The sequence below is a fragment of the Gadus morhua genome, chromosome 11 (genome assembly GCF_902167405.1).
Source record: "Gadus morhua chromosome 11, gadMor3.0, whole genome shotgun sequence".
NCBI lineage: Eukaryota > Metazoa > Chordata > Actinopteri > Gadiformes > Gadidae > Gadus > Gadus morhua.
In genome coordinates this window covers 27470122-27496321 of record NC_044058.1, presented here as the reverse complement: position 1 = coordinate 27496321, position 26200 = coordinate 27470122, and the positions used below count along the sequence as shown (strand labels likewise).

Sequence of the window (26200 nt, the reverse complement as noted above, 5' to 3'; positions counted from 1 at the left end):
TCGAGGAGAGAAATCTCTCAGCACCTGGAAATAGGCACTTCATGACACATAGCCGTGCGGGTCTGGTGATGGTACAGCAGACCGTGTTATTCCTTCGCTTTTAGTAGTTTTGGAAAGTCGTAAAGCAGTAGCAAAGAACTCAAGAAACATCTGCAGCCCCACACTTTAAGAGACGACGATCTCGAGTTTATTATAATTCTATGGGATTTTCTCGAGCAAATTTATCTGTCAAATGCGTATGGTATATGTCGCTAATAATTATGTAGCTGATGCAATAATCCAAAGCCTTATGCTTGTCATTAAGGAGCAGATAGAGGATAGGGAATTCTGGCTGCCTCCTGTAGGGGGCCTGCAGGTTTACTGTGGACCTTGGATCGAATCCGCTACCTATAGGTTAAGAGTTGAAAACACTTAATGCTACACAATCCTGCGCCCAAACGTAAAGCCGTTTGTGTGATCTACCTCCAAATCTGGAAGATTTGGCTCTTTAAGCTCCTCCTCTGGTTTCAGGGCTCTGCTGAGCCAATACCTGAGGGCAGAGTTAACATTAACCCTTCACACAACTACAACAAGACCACCAAGTGTCATGTCCTTCTCTGAGAGATGTTTGAGAAGCCCCAGTGGTCCGGTTAGTCACCAGCCACCAAACGAGGACCCAGAACTCCTCTTCCTCCTGGGCTCTGAGAGGAATGTGGCGTTTTAATGCTTCAGGTGGTTTTCATGTCCCTCTGAGGCTGAAGTATATCAAAAGTGGTGAAACTGTCGCAGTCCAGAGGGCTTTCTCAGGAGAGAGCTCCGGGATGATTTGTGGCCCCCCCGCGACTTGATCCCAAATGCTGGCTTTGGGACAACCAGATGTGGCGGTGGCGGTGGTGGTGGTGGTGGTGGTTGAGGTGGTCATGGTAGAATTGGACTTGGAGGTGGTGGTTGCTGCTTGACTCTCTTCCTCTGAGTGTCACCCACGACATTGGAATGCATGAGCCATCACAGTCCTGACAAACAAGAGCAGAGAGAGGGAGAGAGAGACCGAGAGAGAGGGAGCTAGGAAGAGAGAGAGACAGAGAGAGACAGAGAGAGAGGGAGAGAGAGTAGGCTGGATGAGTGTGAGAAGGCGACAGAGAGAGGGGGGAGTGGGGGAGAGAGAGAGTCACCAAGTATACAACAGTTGAAGAGAGAGAGAGCGACGGAAAGAGAGACTTTCTGAGCGATTGAATAAAAGACAGAGAGAAAGACGCGCAGAGAGAGATAAAGACATAGAGAAGGGGGGAGGAGAGAGACAGACAGAGGGAGGGGGGGAGGGAGACAGGGGAAGAGGGAGGGGGTAGTTTAGCGACGCAGGCCATCTAGTTTTAGGGAAATGAGGAAGAAGTGTGGAATGCAATAAAGGGCTGACACCTTTAGGGATGAAGGTCATTAGGGCTGAATGAGCGAGAGGCCCCTGTTTGGACGCACGCCGCGATTAAAACCCGCATCCCCGACGGCCACAAACAGATGTCTGGCTGCCGGCGGCTACACCACCGCCGGTGCTTCCAGAAAACAGAAAGAAATGATAATGATTTCCACCCTTTGCGCCCAAACAGGATGTTAAGCGAGACTGAAGAACAGGCTGAAATCCTCCAAGCCCAAACGTTGCACGTTGCAAGAGGATCAGAGAACAATGTGTTTATGCAGCGTAGCGGAACTAGCACCAAGGACAGAGAACGTTCTTCCTTCTTCACACTTCTGGGTTTTCCACCTCGCTCGGTGAAACATTCCCCGAACCGCTGGTTCAACGATCAAAACGTAGTTTGCGGTGCTGGCCGTACAACAGGGTTCCTGTGTTTTGCGGTAGCACCGTTTCCTTCCATACATAAACATGAAAACAGAGGCGTTCTCTGGGGATACCCTGTGGGTGGGCGGGAAGACTTATGAATCATCCACCGACGGAGAAGGAGGAGGCCTTGTCTGCAGGAACGCTGCCCGGCATATCTCAGTCGACTGGGACATTGCTCAGTCTCTGTTTCCTTGTTGTCTCAGCTGCTCATGATGCTTCAGAAACAGCAGCGGTAGCAGAAACCCGAACCTCAGAACCAACCGCCAGAACAGCACCACCTCTGGTAACATGGAGCGCATGATGCCGATCGTCTGAAATCCGTGCTTATTTCTGTAAATCAGAAAAAAAACGATTGAACGGTTTATATTTTGTGGAAATGAAAACAACAGATGGATGGATTTGAGGGTTTTCTTCCTCTTGAGACGGGTAATAAATCCAAAAAGTTATTTGGATAATTGTGAAGGAGATGAGTGCAGTTGTGGGGGTTGTGGGGGTGTTAATTACATGGTTTGTTAAAACTGCTCTTGAACACGGTCCCCTAACCTGACCTTCTGTTTGACATTATTACTCCTGGCCAAGCAGCTGGTCAGGCTAGCAGGAAGAACGCTGATATTTATGGTAATTGCCGTGTAGCGTTGTAGTAAATGTAAGGATGTGTAGTGGTGTTGTTGTGCAGCGATTGTTGCAGTATTGCAGTGTAGTAGTTGGTGATGTAGTCATGTTGTAGTTTTTTTTCTGTGGTACTTGTTGTAATGTGGCAGTATTGTAGCACACAGTGGAGCATCTATGGAAAGGACAAATGGTAGATAGCGAGTCAGTTCGTACCGAGACACCGTCACAGACGCAATAATAAAAAAGACATAAAATGAAATATAAAACCATAGGAGCCATAGTGGCGGGACAGGCCCCCCCCCACTGGGCCGGGCGGTGATGTCACCAGAGAACAACGGGTCCAGCACCCAGAGCAGTCAGCCAGCAGTCAGGTGGGGGGGGGGGGGGGGGCGGGGGGGGGGACGACATAAAGAATATTGATGGGCTCCTCGACCGGGCGTGACGTCCCACGGCCGCGCTGGGGGGATTGAACAGGGGTTTGAGGGAGCGTCTCCGACGCCGTGGCGCCGTGGCCCCGCCCACCATCCCTCTTGCTTCTATCTCTGTGACAGGCGGAAATTGGTTTCAGTCGGACCAAAAGAAAATGGCATGGCTTTTTTATTTATTTTTTTAAGCGGGAAAGGTATCTGTCAGACGTACAGACTCGGGGGACCCCTGGACGGCCCGGACGCCCCGTGGTGTGTCTGTGTGTGTGTGTGTGTGTGTGTGTGTGTGTGTGTGTGTGTGTGTGTGTGTGTGTGTGTGTGTGTGTGTGTGTGTGTGTGTGTGTGTGTGTGTGTGTGTGTGTGTGTGTGAGCGGAGTGTGATAGGGACCCTCGGGTTGGTAAAGTGATTTCTCGCGGTATCCAGATAAGTGTTTCTCTTTTTATTTTTTTTATTTATTTTTTTTTGCTTCCCATCCCAGACACGACAGCCATCAACCACCTTATCAGCCGTGAACACACCCGCCCCCTCCCCGCCCCCCGCCACCCCCCCGCCCAGCTATCTCTGTCATCTCCTCCAGCGGGTCACACAGAGGAGCCCGGGTGGGAGGGTGTACTTGGGGGGGGGAGGGGGGGGGGGGGATAAAGATGTTCCCCGCTGTCGCTAGGAACATCTTTATCCGTCCTCGCTTTCCATTTAATTTATATTTGGAAATGGAAACCATGTTGTTGTCAATTTTGTTGTTGTTGTTGATGTTTTTCCTTGGTGCAAGTATAGCGATAGGGCTAGATGACCACTAGATAGCGAGCTGGATGACCGCTAGATAGTGCTAGGTGACTGTTACTTTTGCACTAGATATGTGCTAGATAGCATGCTAGATAGCGTGCTAGATGTGTGCCAGATAGCATGCTATATATTTTCTAGATAGCTTGCTAGATTTGCGCTATATAGCGTGCTAGGTAGCGTGCTAGATTGTGTTATAATGGAAATATTGGCACCATTTTAGTGATCTCAGTTTAGATAGCTGGCCAGTGAGTATCAGGATAAGCAGGTTGATCTTCTTTTTGCACAGGGAAGATAAGATACTTTACCAGAAGTATCTTATCAATTGTCTAATATCGAACGTTAGGTTGCATTCCAAGAATCCTTGACATTATGTCCTTGAATTTCAAACCTTCTGCTATAATGCAGCCCTAAACCGTCATTTATTTTCTGTAAAACGTTTTGAGAGTTGGCGTGGGCTCATCTCAAGGTAGTAGACTGTGAATAAGCGAGGGCGTTTCCAGCACACAGATGAATGCTGCTCACACACTGCAGTGAGTCTCATCCCTGCCGTTGGACTTCCTCCATTCTAAATGAAGGCAAGCTGAGTCCCTTTTTGAGGTTCTGCTTAATGCAGCTCAACCTAATGAACAATGGTCATCAAAGACTCAAAGACAGTACAGACGAGAGAGAGACACGGAAATAGGACAAGAGGAAGCGATGTATGGAGAATGAAGATGAGAGAGAGGAGAAAGATGGTGAAGGAGAGAGCGAGCTAGAGGAAGAGATATAGAGTGGAATCAACGAAACAGAGTAACAGAAACAGAGCAATCTTCCGTCTCCGGCGGGGGCGGTGGCGGTGGTTGAAAGCGAAGGAAGTAAGAATCTCCAACATCTCCCGCCATCGATTCTCCCATCAGGCAGTTCATTCACGTCTCCCCTCTTCGAGGACATCCCCTTTCCATGTTTGATGTTCATAACTCGTACTTTATCGCTGTCCTCTGCCCCCCCCCCTCACGGTCTCTTTCCCGTGCGGCCGACCTTGGTGCAGTTATAACGGATCAATAATCACCTGTATGGGCTGCTCTCCACGCCTCGCAGCGCCTGGCAGCGCAGCGTTGATTATGATTCATACAGCCTCACGCGACTCCCCCCGGCCCGGGCCCGCCCCCTCCCCCCTGGATGGATGGAGTGAGAGAGACGGGGCTGTTATTTGATGATCTGTGGCGCGGGGGGCTTGGCGACTGTAATGGAGGCCATTTCTTGGACGTTTACTTCAATACGGCGAGATGAAGATTCATAGCCGATGAAGATTCATACCAGATGAAAACATATGCCCCTCCCCACTATTCAGTATTTACCCCGCAACCCAGATTCGGTGTGTGAATGAGGAGGAGTATAACTTTGCGTGAGTGTGAGTGTGTGCAGGAGTGCGTCAGCAGCACGCATGTGTGTGTGTGTGTGTGTGTGTGTGTGCGCGAGTGAGTGTTTGAGTGTGCGAGTGAGAGTGAGTGTGTGACCTACAAATCTGCGCGAGCTTGATAAAACCCTCTGGAATGAAAGGGGAGGCATGTGCGCTCCCCGGCCGGTGAAAGGCGCGTTGGGACCACTGAATATTTACCACTGCTGCACTCCCAGTGCCTCACACTGCTCCATTATGCAGCGTGTTTATTATCCAGAAGACAGGGAAACAGATAAATATGTCCGTCACCCTCACCGTTCTATTTGTTTATATTGGTTAGCAGTATTTATTTACAGCTGTTATCCTGACGCAGGTATATAGATCGTTCTTTTATTTTCCACGGGTCATAAAGTCGACGTGTTATATTTTGCCGCTTATTGTTGCACCGCTGTGTGTCGTTATATTTATTCATACTTCTATCATGTGCCCGTCATTAAAGCTATCAGTGCTACCACTCCAGAGTACTATGCAGATGTGATTGTATGTGACATTCTATTTTGAACTAGCGTCGTTTAATCAGATGCCGTCGCGTTGAGATGAACGCTCTCTCTCTCTCTCTCCGGGGGGTTGCGACCAAGACAGCAGCCCACAAAGTTACAAACAAACAAACACACACAGACACAAACAGATGTGTCCCCTCGGCACAGATGTGGCGTTTGCGTGTGCAGAGTTGTGATGCTGTTGGACGTGCGCAGCGTGGCAGCCGTCCGCCTTCAGAGCGACAGAGAGACCGCGGAGCCCACCACAGAACACATGTTAGACGAGTTGTCTCCCCCTCCGTGTGGTCTGTCCTGTCCCGCCATATGGTAGAGTCTTAGCACACGCTCTCTCCCCCCCCCCCCCCCCCCCAACCGACGACAGATCCCTCTCCCCATCAGGGGGTCTTGGGCCCAGGATGGAACCTAATCCATTACTCAACCAACCCTCTTCCCGAGCGGGAGCAGCTCTCCCCACGAATAACAACGATGTCCTCCAAAAGAGCACTTTGAAAGTTACACTTTGGAACCAAAGGAGGGACGGGGAACACTCCGGAACCAATGGAGCAAAACGGTTTTACATCTTTTGTCCTCCCGCGGTGATGAAGTGAGAAGTAATGACATCATCTGCCAGTGGGTGATGGAGGTGATGGGGGGCCCAGTAGTTATGGAGAGGAAACGATGTCGCAGCTCACAGAATTTCATGGACATTTTTGCATTCTGTCTTCTTCTGTGTGGCTCTTTTGTTCTTTTCTGTGTGTACCTGGGTACTCTCTCCGTGCCTCCACTCTGTATCTGAGCCACGGACTAAGACGGACGTGGTCGAGTGGCGGTATTGGATGAGGGTGGCTGAAGCAGTCAGGAACACAAAGTCAGAAATCGTTTTTTAAACGTAAAAACGAGGCGTTAACCTTGGATAGAGCTCATGGGTTGAATGCACCGTGCTTTTGGAGAAAATGAATCACGATATTGTGAAAGTCGGTTGGCGGGGGAGAGGGTGTGTTCATGTAAATAGGGCTCTTAAGTGTGGCACTCAGAAGAACATCCACCTCGAGCTGCAGTGGGCCCGCGGAGCGGTTGTGGCGGCTCCCCGATGGATCCTCCAGCTGCTGGTCAGACAGGGCACGGCTGCTGATGGAGAATGCATGTGGGCTGTAACTCTTCCTCGTATTGATATACAGACCCGGGCGGCTGGGCAGGTTTTCCCATCGGGGAGGGGAAGGATTTGAGGTCCGCTAGCGCCGGTGAGGGAGCTCATTCACTCCTTCTAAAGAGACTGAGACCAGAATGAGAGCATTCAGAAAGTTCAAGAACGTTTCTGGGGGGGGGGGGGGGGGGGAAGGAACCAGGATTCTCGGTTGTCGGGCTGGGACTCGGTGCGACAACTCTGTGTGTCGCGAAAGAAAAAAGAAACGAAAAACAAAAACAACTTTCAAGTGCCGCCTTCGTTCCCCCCCGCTCAATAGCAGGCTTAGGCCCAATCCCATTTCTACCCCATACCCCTTACCCTTACCCCTCCCCCTTGTTTTGAAGGGGTAAGGGGAAGGGGAAGGCCATACCCCTTCCCCTTACCCCTTCAAAACAAGGGGGAGGGGTAAGGGGAAGGGGTCAGGGGTAGAAATGGGATTGGGCCTTACTGCTTCGATCGGTGGTGGGCCGGGGGGGGCTCGGTGCCAGCAGGTTTGGACCGCGCGGGACTCACCTCACATTGCACCACGGCAGCTCGCATGTCGGGTCGCCCCTTTGAGAAAGCTACAAACAAAGTGAGCGAGGCCGACAAAGCGGCAACAGTCAAACTGTGTCAAGTCTGCTCCCAGAATGCCAGCGACCAGCTGCGTTTCCATAGCGACCCAGTCTCCGTGGCGGGTTGGGGGTGGAGGGGGGGGGTCAAGGCGAAGAGTGGGAAATCGGTTCTCCCAGGGTCACACACACACACACACACACACACACACACACACACACACAAACACACACACACATTCTCATAGTCCTCCGAGGCCCTCCCTGTTTAATAAACACCAGCGTTGCAGCAGGTACCTCTTCTCAGCCCCAGCACATTATCGATTCTGCCAGGGTTTCCTCTTTCTATCTTTTTCTGAATAATAGGGGATAAGTTTTGTGGCCAGAGCCACAGATTGTGGCACAAAGCCGGTCTTGGTCTCACCGGGTTGCCTTGCTCGTTGGCTCCATGTGGACGGCAGCCAGGCTTCAGAGTGAGAAAGCCAACCATCCGCCCAGAACTAAAACCCCTTGCAGCCGCTCAAAGCAATTTTCTGGCTATTTTGTTGATTTAATCCCTAGTTTGTGATGCTTGGCCACAGCAGTGTGACTTAGTTTCCGCGGTTGCTGTGTAGGTGTCTGGTTGTGTGTGTGTGTGTGTGTGTATGCTTGTGGTTGGCTTATGGTGGTGTTTATGCGTACTTGCAGACTGTTTTGCATAGTGTGTGCGTGTGTGTCTGTGTGTGTGCGTGTGTGTGTGTCTGTGTGTGGGTGTACACACTTGTGTACAGGCTAACGGATGTGTCTATGGGTTTTTGCACTCCGTTTTGCATAGTGTGCGTGCGTGCGTATGCATTTGTGTCACTGTTGTGTGTGAGCAGGCTTATGGATGTGTCTATGTGGTCTTGCAAACTGTTTTGCATAGTGTGTACATCTGCGTGTGTGTGTGTGTGTGTGTGTGTGTGTGTGTGTGTGTGTGTGTGTGTGTGTGTGTGTGTGTGTGTGTGTGTGTTTGTTTCCCACATGCATGAGCGTGGCGCGAGAGAGTGGTGTGGTGGGGGAGTCTGGCTGGGCTGGGGGAGGGGAGCGTGGGGGGGGGGTAGCTCCTTGGCTACCCCCGAGGGCCAGATCGTAGCTTAGCTTCCCATCAGCGGGCTGCATTAGTCACATTAGCACTTCCCCGGCACGTCCATCAGAGAGGCACCCAGCCCTGCCTGTCTCACCCAGGCACACGGAGCCTGCGACGGGAGTGGGGGTGGGACGGAGGGGGCGGTTCAGTCTGTGGAAGCCGTCCAGGCAGAGAGCCCTCTTAAGGTGCTCAAACCCAGCAGCTTGAAGGGATTGAGAGGCTCCCCTGCAGATGGGTTCCTGAGCAGCGGAGCCAGCCAAGAGAGAGAGAGACCGATGATCGCTCCACTCCCGTGTCAGCCCGGTCTAGAGGCTTCTTCCAGCAACCTTTCACTGAACTGGAATCAAATGTAAATCCGCTCAGAGGGGAGGCTCACGCTGGGAGTAAGAAGGTTGAAATGTGCGCTGTGGTTTTGCTGCGATCACAACCGGGGCCTTTAAAGAATTATTCACGCTATAAACCACTGAGACTTCTTTGATGTTCACACGGTCACACCAATTGCCATTAGTCTTCTTGGAATCTGAGCAGCACATGGTGGGTTGTGCAGGTAGGAGTGTCGGTAGGAGACCTGGACTGAAATCATTTAGACAGTTACCACAACCCGAGTCAGGCAACACAACAAGACCGGATATCTGTTGTTGCTGTGTGACATTTCTCCTGTTCTGTCTCAGACACAGTGAACAGTGGAGCACTGAGGCAAAGAAGTTCAACTCAAGCCTCCATTTAACACATTGATAGCCCTGTCATTAAGAGAAAGAAAACTCTGTTGTCGGTCTGAACATGTTTAGTCCAGACAGGGAGAGCGCTCTTTAATTGAGCAGTATAACAAGTTTATTTAATCTCAGGATGAAAGAGTTGAAAAGAAAAGAAATGGTCGGTTGTCTGAGACCACAAATACGGACATCAGCAGATTTTTGTTCCAGGCCGTAACTTTTTAAAAGGAGACCTTGTGTCTGCACCAGGTCCTTGTGAAACAGCACCAATAACCTCAGGTGTAGGTAGGGAGGGTCACGTTACTAAACGAAAACCGCTGCCGCTACAGGGGTGGTGCGGGAAATGCTGAAAACGAGGGAAAGTTGCAGACCCTGGTCGCTTTCAGCGTCTTTCCACAGATGTTCCAACCCAACTACCTCTATTAATCTTCCAGGAGAAGGGCTGTGGTTTTGGCTTGCTGGGGGAAAACTGTGTTGAAGGTCCAACTATTCAAACCCTCCCTCACTCCCACCAATGCAACCATGCAGGTGGTACCTGCTGTTCATGGCAGCCTTTGGCAGGAACCATTGTTCTGGGAGTCAGCCCTCTGAGCCTCAAGGTTACCCACAGCCTCTGGTTTAATTACAGCTCCCGGTGCCTCAGAGGACCGGCAGGAAGCACGACCGTGATGATGTCATCTCCTGATAGTCCATCTCCACGTCCACGTTGCAACAACTCTCCGCCGCTGGAAGTTGGTCCTTTGTTGAGGGACGGCGGTGGAAGGTTAATTGCTTTTGTCGCGTGGAGATTCTGTGACATTTCACTGTGGCTATGGTCCCTTGTGTTCATGACGGGGAGGGGCGGGGGGAGGACTTATGTTGTTTCCATGTTCTCTGGCAAGGGCACGCCAAGGAATAGAAGGGCACTTTGGTTCTGTGTTCTGAGAGTTGTTATGTGAGCTGATTTTTCTAGCATCTTGCTCTGAAAGTGTTGTTGATTAGACGGTGCTGTGTTGTGCTGTAGTTCTTTTTTGAAAGGAAGATGGGAGCATCAATGTGAGCAATGACTGTAAAATATGTAGCTGATTGATTTTCCTTTTATGTTGTTGAGTTTTTGTGTTTCGTTGGTAATTTCAATCGGTTTTAAAAATGGTATCCACCATTTCTACGAGAAAAGTCAGAAATCACGATCCCTAACATATACCGCGTTTGCTTCTTTTACTCAAAGGGCTTCAAGGTTCCACCCCATCCAAGCGCCGAGACACCAGAACAGCCAATCCCTCTCCATCTGGGCCGCCATCGTCTGTGACAGGCTCCCGTCGTCATGGGGATGAAGAGCGCCCTGCTGGGCCTGGTGGGCGTGGCCCTCCTCCTCCACCTCTCCTCGGCCGGCCTGGTCAAGAAGGTGCTCCGCCACCGCCGGGAGGCCCTGGCTCCCCAGTCCCAGGAGAACTTCACGCTGCCCCACCCGGACCAGCCCGTGGTCTTCAACCACGTGTACAACATCAACGTCCCGGCCGCCTCCCTCTGCTCCGTGGACCTGGACCCCCCCACCGGCGGCGGCAGCTCCGAGGGCAAGCACAAGAGGGCGCCGTCCGACGTCCAGAGCACCGAGCAGCTGGAGCAGACGATGGACGGCGACAACCAGATCGTGTTCACGCACCGCATCAACATCCCCAAGCAGGCCTGCGGCTGCAACAACAACAACCTGCCCGACATCAAGGACATCCTGAACCGGCTGGAGATGCTGGAGTCAGAGCTGTCCGGCCTGAGGGAGCAGTGCAGCAGTGGGACGGCCTGCTGCGGAGCGCCAGTCACAGGTAGGAACATCACCCCCTAGAGGAGGCTCCATGATGGGTAGTAAGGGCCCTAAAGGTGGCTCCATGGTGGGTAGTTAGGGCCCTAAAGGTGGCTCCATGATGGGTAGTTAGGGCCCTAGAGGAGGCTCCATGGTGGGTAACAAGGGCCCTAAAGGAAGCTCCATGATGGGTAGTTAGGGCCCTAGAGGAGGCTCCATGATGGGTAGTTAGGGCCCCAGAGGAGGCTCCATGGTGGGTAACAAGGGCCCTAAAGGAGGCTCCATGATGGGTAGTTAGAACCCTAGAGGTGGCTCCATGGTGGGTCATTAGGGCCCCAGAGGAGGCTCCATGATGGGTAGTTAGGGCCCCAGAGGAGGCTCCATAATGGGTAGTTAGGGCCCCAGAGGAGGCTCCATGATGGGTAGTTAGGGCCCTAGAGGAGGCTCCATGATGGGTAGTTAGGGCCCCAGAGGAGGCTCCGTGGTGGGTAGTTAGAACCCTAGAGGTGGCCTTATGATGGTTATAAGCTTGAGATAATGATTTCTGGCTAAGATGCGGTCTGTATTGAGTTTGCATGTTCTCTCTATGTTTGGGTGGGTTTCTGCCAGATATTTTTTATTTGTCAAGCCTGCTTGTCACCAAAGACAAGCAGGCTTGGCTTGTTGAAGACCTAAATATTGCTTGCAGTGGTGGATGATGAGGTTGTATGACCCTGTAGTAGACTGTCCTAGTCCAACTTTATCCTAGTTGTTCCAACTTCATGCTGCAATATGCCCCAGTACCCCTGTGATCCAGCCCAGTAGCGGGTTGATGAATGTTTGTATCCTTGAGGTGTCCGGGACAAACACTAACCTCTCTGTCTGCCCTCAGGCGAGGTTGCCACCAAGCCCTACTGCAACGGCCGCGGGAACTGGAGCAGCGAGACCTGCGGCTGCGTGTGCGAGGCGGGCTGGAAGGGACCCAACTGCACCGACCCCGAGTGCCCCAACGACTGCCAGGACCAGGGCCGCTGTCTGGACGGCAAGTGCGTGTGCTTCGAGGGCTTCGACGGGGACGACTGCAGCCTGGAGGTGTGCCTGCTGGACTGCGGCGACTACGGCCAGTGCATGGAGGGCTCCTGCCAGTGCGCGGAGGGCTTCATCGGGGAGGACTGCTCCCAGACCAACTGCCTGAACAACTGCCTGGGCCGCGGCCGCTGCGTGGAGGACGAGTGCGTGTGCGACGAGCCCTGGACCGGGTACGACTGCTCCGAGCTCATCTGCCCCAACGACTGCTACGACCGCGGCCGCTGCGACAACGGCACCTGCTACTGCGACGAGGGCTTCAGCGGGGAAGACTGCGGCGACCTCACCTGTCCCAGCAACTGCAACAACCGCGGCAAGTGCGTGAACGGCCAGTGCCAGTGTCACGTCGGCTACGTCGGCGAGGACTGCTCCAAGCTCACCTGCCCCGACAACTGCAACGCGCGAGGGCACTGCTTCAACGGCAAGTGCATCTGCGACCCGGGCTTCGAGGGCGAGGCCTGCGACATCCTCTCCTGCCCGGACAACTGCAACCACAGGGGCAAGTGCGTGGACGGGCAGTGCGTGTGCGACGCGGGGTACCAGGGCGATGACTGCGGAGACCTGTCCTGCCCCAACAACTGCCTGGACCGCGGCCGCTGCGTCAACGGCCAGTGCGTGTGCGACCACGGCTTCGCGGGCGACGACTGCGGCGTCAAGACCTGCCCCAAGGACTGCATGGGCCGGGGGGAGTGCGTGGACGGCAAATGCGTGTGCCTCGAGGGCTTCACGGGCCCCGACTGCGGAGAGCTCACCTGCCCCAACAACTGCCTCGACCGCGGGCGGTGCGTCAACGGTCAGTGCGTGTGCAAAGAGGGCTTCGTGGGCGAGGACTGCAGTGAGAAGACGTGCCCCAACAACTGTATGGAGAGAGGCTACTGCGTGGACGGGAACTGCGTCTGCTTCGAGGGCTTCACGGGGGCGGACTGCTCGCTGCTCACGTGCGCGGGGAACTGCCAGGACCAGGGCCAATGCATGAACGGAGTGTGCGTGTGCGACGAGGGATTCGTCGGTGACGACTGCTCCGAAGGTGAGATACACGATGGAAGGGATTCAGATGGTGTCGATAGAGCAGGAGCTGACGGTCGGGCGTGCATCATTGGTACTGAATAACCAACTAACTTCGCTCATAAGATAAGAAGATACAATCAGGAAGGGATTGATTAACTATCATTCCTTGTTTGCTAGATTTATTTACGCATCAAAGCATGAATCAATAAATATTCCCCATGAGTAAGACGATATTCTCAGATAGATGTTCTAAAGTGCAGCTTATCAACATGTTTTGGAAACAGCATCGTCTGTGGAAATGTATTCATGGTGCAACTGATTCCAAACAACATGATACAATTTCCAACATAAGAAGTGAGGTAGAAAATCTGAAAGAAAAAAATATGCAATACTACTGTGTACTAAACGGAAGATTGATCTTCCTATTCGTTATGTCTACTGACAATTCTCCCCGGGGAGACCGTAGTACATGGCAGCTTACCTTCCTCTGAGTGAGCGATTCTTAGAACGAAGGTAAACCACATACGCTCTGTGATTTACCACGGGGCCTTGTGCTCAGTGTGAACTAATGATTTGTTCTAAAATGTGTTCTGCAACATTATGGGGGAAAAGTAGGGGAAAAGCCTCTGTTTGCACACGAATACCCACCTTGGCCCAGAGAGTAGCATCTGGTAGGCCTCGTTATAACCCAGATCAAAGAGTGTCTCGTTGCACTGGAACATGTTAATAGTGGTCTTAAGTTTTAAAGACCTCTGTGGTCTTTCCCATAGTGGGCTGCTGTCACACACTTACGTTGAGGAGTAGTGTTTCATTGTGGCATGTAGTCTCTGTACTGGGCTCCCTTAAGGGAAGGTTCTGTAGGAGTCTGCTGGTAAAAACATCAAACTCAATCTCAAAGTTTCTCAACCCTTTGGAATATTTTCTTTTTTTTAGTTACAAGTACCAGTTATTCAATTGACTGATTTTCAAGATGCCAAAAGAAACTTTACTATGCAGTAAAAAAAAAATACAAACTTAGAAGTCCCTATCACCCTTCGAGTGAATTGCGACGCTAACCCCCACATCTCCTCATGCTCCTCCCCCAGTCTCACCCCCCAAGGACCTGACGGTGGTGCCTGTGAACCCCGAGACGGTGGACCTGTCCTGGGTCAACGAGATGGTGGTGACGGAGTACCTGGTCACCTACACGCCCACCGCCATGGGGGGTCTAGAGATGGACCTGCGCGTCCCCGGGGACCAGAAGATGGCCACCATCAAGGAGCTGGAGCCCGGCGTAGAGTACCTGATCAGCGTCTACGCCATCCTGAAGAACAAGAAGAGCGTCCCCGTCAGCGCCCGAGTGTCCACACGTAGGTCCACCTCCTCCTCCAAGGCTGAATATCATGCTGATAGGTGTTCCTCCATACCTCCTAGGTCCGACTCCTCTGCCTTATGAAGGCTGAAGGTCATGTTGTTATCCGTACCTCCATACCTCCTAGGTCCGACTCCTCTGCCTTATGAAGGCTGAAGGTCATGTTGTTATCCGTACCTCCATACCTCCTAGGTCCGACTCCTCTGCCTTATGAAGGCTGAAGGTCATGCTGATATGTGTTCCTCCGTACCAAACCCACTGGTTAATTTCACATTCATAGTGTGCGATGTCAAAGACAGAATATCAAATGGTTATTCGGTGCCTTCACATTTTCCCGACAAGACTAGGGCCAGCTATGTAGCGGAAAAGAAGCATCGAGAGAACAACTGTTCAACACTTGGATTGCTTATAATTTACAACTAGTAGAGAATGCATGCTGCAACATTCGCCGAATGTATGAAATGTGTTGATCAACAATTTGATCAACAATGTCTGGTCACTGGTGTACTCTGGAGAACACGTTGCGTCAGGACAAAGCTCACGTGAACCCATGACCTCCTCAGATCTGCCCGAGCCCGAGGGCCTGAAGTTCAAGTCGGTGCGGGAGACCTCGGTGCAGGTGCAGTGGGACCCGCTGGACATCCCCTTCGACGGCTGGAACCTCATCTTCAGGAACACCGTGAGTCCGGGGCCTCTATCTCCACCGCCGCGCCGTTACGTCATTAGCATGGATCCCGTGTAGCACAGAAGCCAGTGGAAACTCAAAAAGCCCACCGCAGCCTGTCATTATCTGTGTTTGCCTTTGGAAACCCTATATGTCCCGCCGAGCGTGCAGCTCCGATTTGAAACTCAATAATTGCCTAATGCGTGTGCATGTGAACCGAAGTAGCTGTCGTGTGGAAAACAGCTTAGCCGTACCCCGGGCGCAGTCAGCAGTCAGCAGTTGCACGTATCAAAGCTTTCTGGGCCGACGGCTCTAACGGCCCGACCGGTAATTGCCGTGTTTGTTGAAGGTTTTGTTTTCTTTCTGAAATGCGTCGACAAAATATTATTTTATGTTTAAAGTGCCGAGACGCCGAGAGAACCACGGTCTGTTAGGCATAACAAGAGAGTCTGGGTGTCTGTCGACAGGGGAGGGGGGCCCTTGAGGGGACCCCCAGACCTCTCCCTGCAGCCCTGCAGCAGAAGGCGCTGTGTGATGTGGCGTGACACCTGCTGGTGCCTGTACCGAGGGTGGGAGATGCTTCGAGTCGTTTTGTGTTGTTCGGCAGGACAACACACCACGACTCCAAGCATCTCCCATCCTCGGTACAGACATCAGCAGAAGGCGATGCGTGAGGTGATCTGACACCAGCTCCTGGGTTTCCGATGTCTGTACCGACGCTTGAAGGTGGTTTGAGCTTTTGAGTTCTGTGTGGTTCTGCTGGCAGAAAGAGGAGAACGGCGAGATCCTGAACAGCCTGGGCCAGCCTGAGACCACCTTCGAGCAGTCGGGCCTGGGGCCGGGCCAGGAGTACGAGGTCAAGCTGGAGGTGGTGAAGAACAAGAACCGCGGGCCGCCCGCCTCCAAGAACGTGGTCACCCGTGAGTCTACCCCCAGGATTTAATAATGCCTTAGACGCTGCTTTAGGGTCACCTCATCTCATTCACGGCTGACAGGGGGAACTATTGCTAAAACGTACATGCACATGCGACTAAGCATTGCTTTGATCGTTGTTCTCAATATAAAAGGAATCTACACTCACACTAAGACCTACGTATTCACACACAAACACACACACACACACACACACACACACACACACACACACACACACACACACACACACACACACACACACACACACTTTTCCAATTGCTTTTCAATGGGGGGTTTTGAAACAAGTATGCAGACATGTTGAAATGTGCAGGTAATGAATGATAATGATTGATTGATTGATTTCTACAAACTACTTTGATTGTAATGCAACCACACACAGATGCAAAAATAGGATTGAAGATAACGATAACTTATCTAACAGCCTGAATATGAAAACCATATTATTGTATTTCAGTGATCTGTGTAGATGTTGTACACTGTAAGTTCATCCAAATCAACAATGTTTATTGCATACAAAGCACTGCATCAAGCTGCTGTTATCTGACACGAGGATCATTAATGGGATCTGCCTTTAAATGACCAATCCATGGAATGCAATTGAAAGGTTCATAATTCAATAAGCATTAGAAAGAAGACCGCTTTTACCCTGCTTTTCAGGCAGGACTCCGTTTATGCACAATTACTAAAAAACCGCAAACCTTTTCGTTTTCACTACTAATCCCTGCGTAGTTTACGAGGGGGGGGAATAATCCTTAAAGCTCTCTCTTTAGGCGCTCAGGCAGGAGACAGGGTTTCCCGAAATACAGGTTCTTGAAGGGCTAAATCACCGCCGCCGACCCTCTCCGCTAAACGAGAAACAAGGTTGTCAACTTGAAACCCCGGGCTGCGTTCCACATTCATCGATGGCTTATCCCCGCCGCAAGTCTATTAAAACCCCAGCTGCCAAGCCTGAATGATCTGCTCATTAAGTTTCACGGCAGAGATGTGATTTAGCGGCGAGAAGCAGAGAGGCCGTATAGATTTCACTCTCTTATTGTGGGGATTTGTGGAGAATTCAGTCTCCGTCTGTCCGTCAGTGTGAAGCCCTAATGGTTTGTAACAGAGGAACGTAGGATTTTAGGATCGATCAGGGGTGACGTTTATACACCTCACCTGGCGGGGGCCACAGCCTGCGTTTGTTGGCTCCAAGGGCCCCGGAGAGACCTGTTAACGCGGCGCTCGGAACCACAGGCCGAACGCAAGGGCTGCTTATTCGGAAAAAGGATTTCAGTGGAATAATAAATTCTCTGGTTTGTATTCAAATAGTTAGTGTCGCTCTGGACCTCGGGGAGTTAAGGCAAATGAAAATAAAGCCATTTCAATATGTGGAGAAACATTTGTGCTATTCAGCACCCCCTCCTCCTCCTCCTCCAATCACCTCGCGGCATTGATTCCAGCGCGGTCCTTGGCGTTCGGTTGTGCAGGAGTGGTCTGCCGTTTGCCAGAACAAGCAGTCGTGTGCGTGGAAATGTCATTAAGCCGTCGTAAAGCCTTATCACCGTCCCCACGGGGGGGCCGCTCATGAACGGTCCTATTTATACGTTGAAGTAAGCACGCTGCCCGGATCAGGGCCGATATGAACTGTTGAGAACGTCTGACACATGAGCAGCTTGAGTCGCACACAAAGGCAGAGACGCAGACACAAAGACGCACGTATGCAAACACACACAGACTCACGTATGCACATGCATCAAAGCATTTCTTTGTTTGTTCTCAACACAATAAATCCACACTCACACTAAGGCCTACGTATTCACCCACACACACACACACACACACACACACACACACAGACAAAACACACACACACACACACACACACACACACACATGCACATGCTTATACACACACAGACACAAACACATTCACACAGCCATAGAGCGTAACGTCGGTGGCGGCTGGATTATAAGGTTGTTTTCTCAGGGTCTCTCCGCCTCCCTAAATATCTGCCATTACAGCTCGGTGCGTCACAAGGAGCTCCCACTGAGCGACTAATGGTGTGAAGTAAGACCAGCCCTCCTCCCTCCTCCACCTCTCCCCCATCACTCCTCTATCGTTCCTCCAGTTACTAGCTCACCCTTTCCCTCCCCCTCAACCCTTCTCCTTCCCCACCTATCCTCCATCTCCGTCACTACATTCTCCCCCCCTCCACCTCCCCTGTGTTCTCCACCTCCCCTGTCTTCTCCACCTCTTTCTCCATCCCCCTTCCCCGCCTCCTCTTCTCTCCCCCTCTCCCTCCCTTCCTCCCCACGCTGTCCCTCTCCATGCCGACCACCTCCACCCTGTCTCCCTCCCCATGTGGGCCTCGCCATCAGCCAGCGAGTCCCAGTCTCCTGGAAGGGGCCCCCACTCCCAGGAGAACAGTGTCTGCATGCTAGCACGTGGCCTCCCCCTCCCTCTGGGACAGAGCTGAACCCACGACGCTGTGTCCGTTTTATCAGCCCCGCTGCAGAGAGCGGAGACTCCACTCACGGTGTTGTTGTTGTTGTTGTTGTTGTTGTGAGACGAATCGGTTTCCACCGCCCGGGGAGTCGCCTGCCCTTCACGGTCCTGGTGGTTGGAATTGGGAAAGAGTTCTGCTTACCTGTGTGAGCAGCTCGTTCTCCAACCTCAACCGCAGAATAGGTGGTATAGAATAAGTCACTTCCTGTAGGGCTGGAGCCCCCAAAATGATATTCTTAGATGTCGTTGAGGCCCTGTTTCATATAAAAGAGGTCTCCAGCTCACTCCCAAGTGTCCTTGAACCTCCCATCCAGTAAGAATCCAAAATGATAACTTAAGTAGCCCATAATGCTCTGGTTTATATTAAAGAGACCGGACAGCTCTATCTTACTCCCAAATCATTGTGGCCCCCCCCCCGTGTATGGTGTTATTGCGTCTTAGACTTGAAAATATTTTTTTTCCATTTTATTTTGTCTACTCTCTCTGTATCAATATTAACTTTAACGGCCTCCAGGGATCGACGCCCCCGGCCTGGTGAGCGTGCGCGACGTGACGGACACCACGGCCCTGGTGACGTGGTTCGAGCCCGTGGCCCAGGTGGACGGCGTGCGCGTGTCCTACGGGCCCAGCGCCGACCCCGCCGACCGGCAGGTGGTGGAGCTGGCGTCCTCCGAGACCCAGCACCACCTGGGAGGGCTGCGCCCCGACACACAGTACCAGGTGGCGCTCGCCGCCAAGAAGGGAGACGTGCTGAGCGTGCCTGTCTACGAGACCTTCCTCACAGGTGAGACCCTGATGATGATGATGACGACGATGATGATGGTGGAGGTGGTGGAGGTGAAGGAGGCGGTGAATAGAACTTAGCACTTTATTCACCCAAGAGGGTGAGATGCAGGATATGGTGATGATGGTGCCACCAGATGTTTTAAATCATATTCTTTGCACATTTTGATAGGACTTCATAGGACTATTATGAGATAATTTTACATTTCACGGTACAAAAATGAAACCGATTGACCCTGAAGAGTCGTTGTAATTCACTTTAGAGACGGGTAACTTTACAGTACGTCCTGTATCAGCTACAGTCTGTGCCTCGGGTGTGATGGACTGAAAATGTGGTTGGTGACCACGGTGATTGGATCTCACAGTGACTGAACTCAATCTGACTGACTGAACTATACTGCCGTCATCTGCTAGTTCCCGTAGGAAAGCGGTCATAAAACAGCCCTCCACACACCTGCCGCCTTGCTCTGGTATGCTGAAGGTTTATTTTCTGCTCGGGAGCCTTTCTCCTCCTTTAATTACAGAGGGTTACAGTCACAGAGTGTCTTCCACTTCCCTGGGGTTTAGACGAGAGCTGGCTGATCCCAGCGCGACTGTGGATGTAATTAAGTAAATAAAAATGACTGGGTTCCCGAGCCTCGCTTCGTGGCAGGGGCGACAGGTGTCCTCCGCTCCCCTGTTCTTTGTAATGTCTTCAGGAGACGATGGGAGGAGGAGGAGGAGGCCTCAGTGGTTAACTGTCTATTCTTACACTGTGTGCTTTCAGACCTGCACAACACTCTTCTCTGCATTTACGTTTATATTTAGGGTGTTTAGCAGACACTTTTATCCAAAGCGACTTACAATTATTACATTTCTCAGAAGAAAGAGAAACAACGTAATATCTCTATCGTTACACTGAGGACGCTCAAATAACCAAGTGCCAAGCACTAACAATCACTAGGTTAACCCCTTCCCCGTAGACAACAAAGAACGCTGGGGTAAGATACTCTAGGCGTCTTGGTGGCTCAGCCTGCTAGTGGGCTCACCAGGTGGGCAACCCCCCCCCAGGGAGAGACCCAGGCTTCATTACGATCCGCGGTCCAATGCTACACGTTGTTCCTTCTCGATCTTAAACCCACTTCCCTGTCTGGCTTCTCGGCCCGGTCTATGAGGCGTGAAAAGCCCATTAAAAAATGTATGTGAAAAATAGACCTGACGCAACGTCAGCGTTTTCTCAGCTGTGTTGAGGAGAAGCGATTCCTCTATTAACGTCGACAGAGAGGCGTGGCTTTAGGGGTAGATGTGGGTGAAGGGAGAGCTACGGGCTGGTGATTCTCTAAGGGTGGTCTGTGACACCGCTGGGGGTCCGGACCACACACTCTTTATGGGTTACTGTTTGTTTATGAGGGACGACCCCATGCTGATCTGCATGTGTCTGTGTACGTGTGTGTATGTTTGTGTATGTGTGTGTGTGTGTGTGGGGGGGGGGGGGGGTAGCTGTGAGAATGTGTCCCATGGCTCCACCCCTGTCCAAGATAAAGAAGCAAATAGGCTTCAATGCTCTACGGCGAATGCTCTTCAACCGTCCCCACTCACCTGGGAATGACGACCATTTTACTATTTGACTGTTTTCTGCCATCGTTCAATTGAACGATAGACATTCGATTGTCTTGATTGATTGACAATTCTGAATGTACTATTCCGTTTGCCAACTTCACGCGGCCTCATCGTGATGCAGAGCGACCATGTATGGTGTTCCTGCTGTCTCTGACCCCCTCTGTGCCCCCGAGACCTGGACCCAGAGAGACCATGCCTGGTGTCTCTGGACCCCTCTGTGTGTGACCCCCTAGACTGGTGTCTCTGATCCCCTCTGTGCCCCCCTAGACCCAGAGAGACCATGCCTGGTGTCTCTGGGCCCCTCTGTGTGTGACCCCCTAGACTGGTGTCTCTGACCCCCTCTGTGCCCCCCTAGACCTGGACGCGCCTAAGGACCTTCAGACCCTGGAGGTGACGGACGAGAGCCTCACGTTGGAGTGGAGGAACAGCGCCGCCCCAGTGGACAACTACCGCATCAAGTACGGCACGCTGTCAGGGGGCGAGCACGGAGAGCTGCTGTTCCCCCCCGGCGCCGGAGCCAACACCCGGGCCAAGATCACAGGTAACACACGCACGCACGCACACACACACGCTCACACACGCACACACATACACACTATCAGATACCCACTCACTCACTCACTCACTCACTCACTCACTCACTCACTCACTCACTCACTCACTCAAACACTCACTCACATTATCACACACACACACACACACACACACACACACTCACACACACACGCACACACACATGCATGCACGCACGCATGCACATGCACACTATCAGACACACACTCACTCACTCACTCACTCACACACACACACACACACATACACACACACACACGCACGCACACACACGCACACAAATACACACACAGATGAAAACACACACACTGATAAAAACACACATGCACCTACACACTTTGGCCAGAATAACAGGTAATACACACAGACAAAGTTAATTTTCTTACTGCCCCACAAAAGTATAAAAATAGTTTCACTAATGATACACTTTTTTCACCGATATCTGGGTCATGTGAGAGAACCAGGTTGTATTTCCTCGCTCTCCTTATGAGTCCAGTTCGGTGAGTTTTCTGGATAGAGAGCCAGCCTTGTGTGAAGCCAATTCATCCACAACAAGACTCCGAACATCCCAGCAACAAAAAGAGACACGCTGTCTTTGTGAAAACCTCCTTCTTTGTCCTTGGATGGGCCGTCCCAACATGGAAATAAAGAACTATGTCATCCACAACCGCCTCCCCCACCACCTCCCCCTCCCCCTCCCTCCCTTCATCCACCGCCACCCCCCCCGCATCCTCAAACCCCCACCCCACCACCATCTCCTCCCCCTCCCCTACTTTATCCATCACCACCTACCAACTCCCCCACCTCCTCCTCCCCCTCCCTCACTACATCACCCCCTCCCTCCACCTCCTCCCCCCTTCACACTACATCCACCCCCACCACCACCACCTCCTCCCCCCTTCCCCAATACATCACCCCCAGCACCACCACCTCCTCCCCCGTTCCCCACTACATCACCCCCAGCACCACCACCTCCTCCCCCGTTCCCCACTACATCACCCCCACCACCACCACCACCTCCTCCCTTCCCCTCTACATCCACCCCCACCCAGCACTAGCACCTCCCCCCCCCCCCCCCCCCCCCCCCCAGCAGGCCTCTTACATAGTTATTATCTGTAATTGCCTTCACGCTTCTAGCTTTTATTGATAATAGGCTCCCTGGGTGTTTTGGGTGTAATTTCATGCTACAGGACTCTGCACATTGACCTCCAGGGGATGGGATGAGGGAATTAGGAGGCGATCGGACCGCGAGAACCCCCCCAAACCGCCCCCGAAACCCCCGGGCCCGGCCCGTATCATACAGGGGTTGTCGTTTAGAGTCAGACTGGAGGGTCCTTCAGATCCATCAATGCAAATACACGTCCCGCGGAACCCCATTAGCTCCTCGCGGCCGGCCGGCCCCACAAAGGGAAGAGGGGAGCCCTCTGTTGAGGTGTCTGGTTCTCACGTCAGAGAGGGGAGGGCTGCAGGGACCCTCGCCTGGGAACAACACAGAGTTTAAACTCTTGTTATGTTGAACTGCGGACTGAATGACGGCAATCGAGCGCTTTTCACGATACTCAAAGCCCTTTTAGAAAGAGAAACAACAACCATAGGAGGGTAAAATTAGGATTACATTTCCATTTTACATTCAGGGCATTTAGCAGCCGCTTTTATCCAAAGCGTCTTACAATAGGTACATTTGGCAGAAGAAAGAGACGCTGTCTGCACAGTAAAGATGTTCATAGAACCAAGTGCCAAGCACTAACAATCAATCACTTGGTTAACCCATTCCCCGTACACAACAAAGGTAGCTAGGATAAGATGCTACAAAAGTATGATGACCAACAACTGATGCTGATGAAGCATAATAAAAAAAGTTTTAAAAAGAATATAAATGAAGTGATTCATATGCTTTTTAAATGTTTTCATTATACTTGACTTTATTTTTTAGGTTAAAGGATTTTGGCAGCCATTGCAAAAAGGTTTGGGAGCTGTTCTGAACAGAGAGGTTCTGGGTGCAGGGGGCTTTGCGGCCAGGAGTTCAGTTCAAGACATTTTCCCCAAACTAAGCCCAGGCTGTGCTCGTCCCTCCAGGCCTGAGACCGGGCACCGAGTACGGTATGGGGGTCACCGCCGTGAAGGAGGAGCGCGAGAGCTCGCCCACCACCACCAACGCCGTCACAGGTGAGTCCTCCCAAGCTCCCCTTGGTGACGGGCGGCATGTGGCTCAGGAGGGAGAGCGGGTCGGCTGGTGACCGGGAGGTTGCTAGTTCGATCCCCGGCTGCTCCTAGCTGAGTGTCGAGGTGTCTCCCTGAGCGAGACGCCTCACCCTGACTGCTCCCGACCGCCATCGGTGTGTGAATGTCTGCGTGAATGGGTGAATGTTAGGCAATATTGTAAAGCAATTTGAGTGGCCACTCGTTAGGAAAGCGCCGTATAAATGCAGTCCATTACCTTCACACTATTGACTATCAAATACAATTATTTGATCAATTATAACTTGTCCCCCGACTCCTCACCCCCCACCGCCTCAACCCTCCACCCCTCCCCCCTCCACCCCTCCTCCCCCCTCCATCAGCCCTGGACGCCCCCGGGGACCTGCGCGTGGTGGGGGTGACGGAGACCACCATGTCCCTGGAGTGGAGGCGGCCCATGGCCAAGCTGGACGCCTACAGGCTGGTGCGCGTGTCCCCCGACGGCCACAAGGCGGAGGTGACGGTGCCCGGCAGCGCCGACACCCACACCCTGAGGGGCCTGAGCCCCGGGACGCTGTACACCATCAGCATCGCCGCCGAGAGGGGCCGGCGCACCAGCACGCCCACCACCGTCTCCGCCCCCACAGGTCAGTGCCCCGCCCCCCTGACTCCGCCCCCACAGGTCAGTGTCCCGCCCCCCTGGCTCCGCCCCCACAGGTCAGGGCTCCTCCCCCCACTGTCTCCGCCCCCACAGGTCAGGGCTCCACCCCTCTCCCACAACAGTCTCCGCCCCCACAGGTCAGGGCTCCACCCCTCTCCCACAACAGTCCCCGCCCCCAGAGGTCAGGGCTCCTCCCCTCCCCCCCCACAGTCTCCGCCCCCACAGGTCAGGGCTCCACCCCCCCACCACTAGCTCCGCCCCTCCCCACCCCCGCTGGTCTGCTACAGGTGAATCCCTCTCCAGGTAGAACACATGCTATCGCATGCATCACCTCTGATTGGCTGTCAGGGTTACCCTGGTCACCTGCTGATGAAGCGTTGATGCGACACACCTGTCCTCCGCTTGGTGAAGCCCCACTGAAGGGGGGGGCCGGCAGCCCTCCCTGCAGCCCCAGACTGAACACAGCCTGAAGGCCTTTATGAAGGCGGGGCCGGGGGTTTGGGGACTCGAAGCCTCAACGTTATCCAAGTCTATCGCCATAGCAGCATTCACAGAAGGGAGATTGTACTGAGCTACTGCTGCCTAGCTTCAAGCGGTTCCTACCTAAATGAAGGTTTGATACGTACAATAGCATGCCATTCAATAGAGGAGAACCGCAAGCGGCAGTCGCTATTGGCAACAGTGCACAAGTGAATAGAAAATAAGGGTCAAAATATAAGACATCACACCAAATAAATATAGGCTTATATTATGACTAACGGACATTTAGTCTTTAGTGTTATTAGTTATGAGTTAGGGTTTTAGGTTTCCGTGTCTGAGCGTATATTTAGCTGGGTAATTTTGGGTATTGGCAGACTGTTTTCTGTTGGAATCCGATTTGCAACAGGATGGTTTTGGAGAAAGTCCTGTCATGCTCGATGCATTTTCACTCCAATAAATACTTGATTCACAACAGAAGGACCGAATCAGCCCCTAATCCTGACTGTATTTCGTCCTACTCCATAGCCTAGTGTTTGGTGTTGTTGTGCGAGGGCTGTAAGTGCCTTCTTTATTAACCACAGGTTTTCTTCTGCTTGATTAGACTGGCAGCAGAGGGCCAAACCAGGGAATGAAGCAAACTCATTGTTAGTGTCTCTCACTGAGTCTCTCTGTCTCTTGCCCTTACCCCCCAAGACCCCATGCACTGGATGGATTTGTTTTACCCCCCTTCTCCATGAAACACCATTGAGATGATGGGGACATGTCTCTGACTGCGGTCGGAGTGAGTCCAAACCAAACATCTCAGAGGAAAACGTTGGAGTTATGTAACTCACCCATTAACCGCACGGCCGGGGGCAGAAACCATTTCTGCACGAAGGAGAAGCAGTTTTTTTGCCATCGTTTTGCCGGTTTGAATAACGGTCTTTTGTTGCTTTTTGCATTTTGACACAAAGGCACAAAAAGGCTTTCTGTGTGTACGTGGGTGTGTGTGCATTTGTGTATGTGTGTGTGCTTGTGTATGTGAGTGTGTGTGTGTTTGTGTTGGCACTCAAAGGACTCAATACACACAGGTGTATTTGTGCGATGGCTCTGTGTGACGATGTGGCGTTTGTGTGTGTGTGTGTGTGTGTGTGTTTGTGTGTTTGCGTGTGTGTGTGTGTGTGTGTGTGTGTGCATTGGTGTCAACGAGAGAGAGAGAGAGAGAGAGAGAGAGAGAGAGAGAGAGAGAGAGAGAGAGAGAGAGAGAGAGAGAGAGAGAGAGAGGGGGAGAGAGGGAGAGAGGGAGAGAGAGAGAGAGAGAGAGAGAGAGAGAGAGAGAGAGAGAGGGAGAGAGAGAGAGAGAGAGAGAGAGAGAGAGAGGGGGAGAGAGGGAGAGAGGGAGAGAGAGAGAGAGAGAGAGAGAGAGAGAGAGAGAGAGAGAGGGAGAGAGGGAGAGAGAGAGGGAGAGAGAGAGAGCGTTATTGAGAGCTCACAAGGAAAAAGAGAGGGAGAGAAACAGAGATAGAGAGCATGCTTTGGAGAGAGAGAGAGAGAG

The 26200-nt window shown here is 52.2% G+C and overlaps 1 protein-coding gene across 1 annotated transcript in view; it reads left to right on the top strand.

The window, feature by feature from the left end:
• Positions 1–26200, top strand: part of LOC115554508 (tenascin-like) — a 50798-nt gene that overhangs the window by 3857 nt on the left and 20741 nt on the right. The window contains 9 exon segments of the mRNA XM_030371282.1: positions 10317–10908; positions 11758–12978; positions 14045–14308; positions 14874–14989; positions 15741–15894; positions 18907–19176; positions 21130–21315; positions 23424–23513; positions 23909–24172. Coding sequence (XP_030227142.1) covers positions 10413–10908; positions 11758–12978; positions 14045–14308; positions 14874–14989; positions 15741–15894; positions 18907–19176; positions 21130–21315; positions 23424–23513; positions 23909–24172 — 3061 coding nt within the window. The 5' untranslated portion in view covers positions 10317–10412.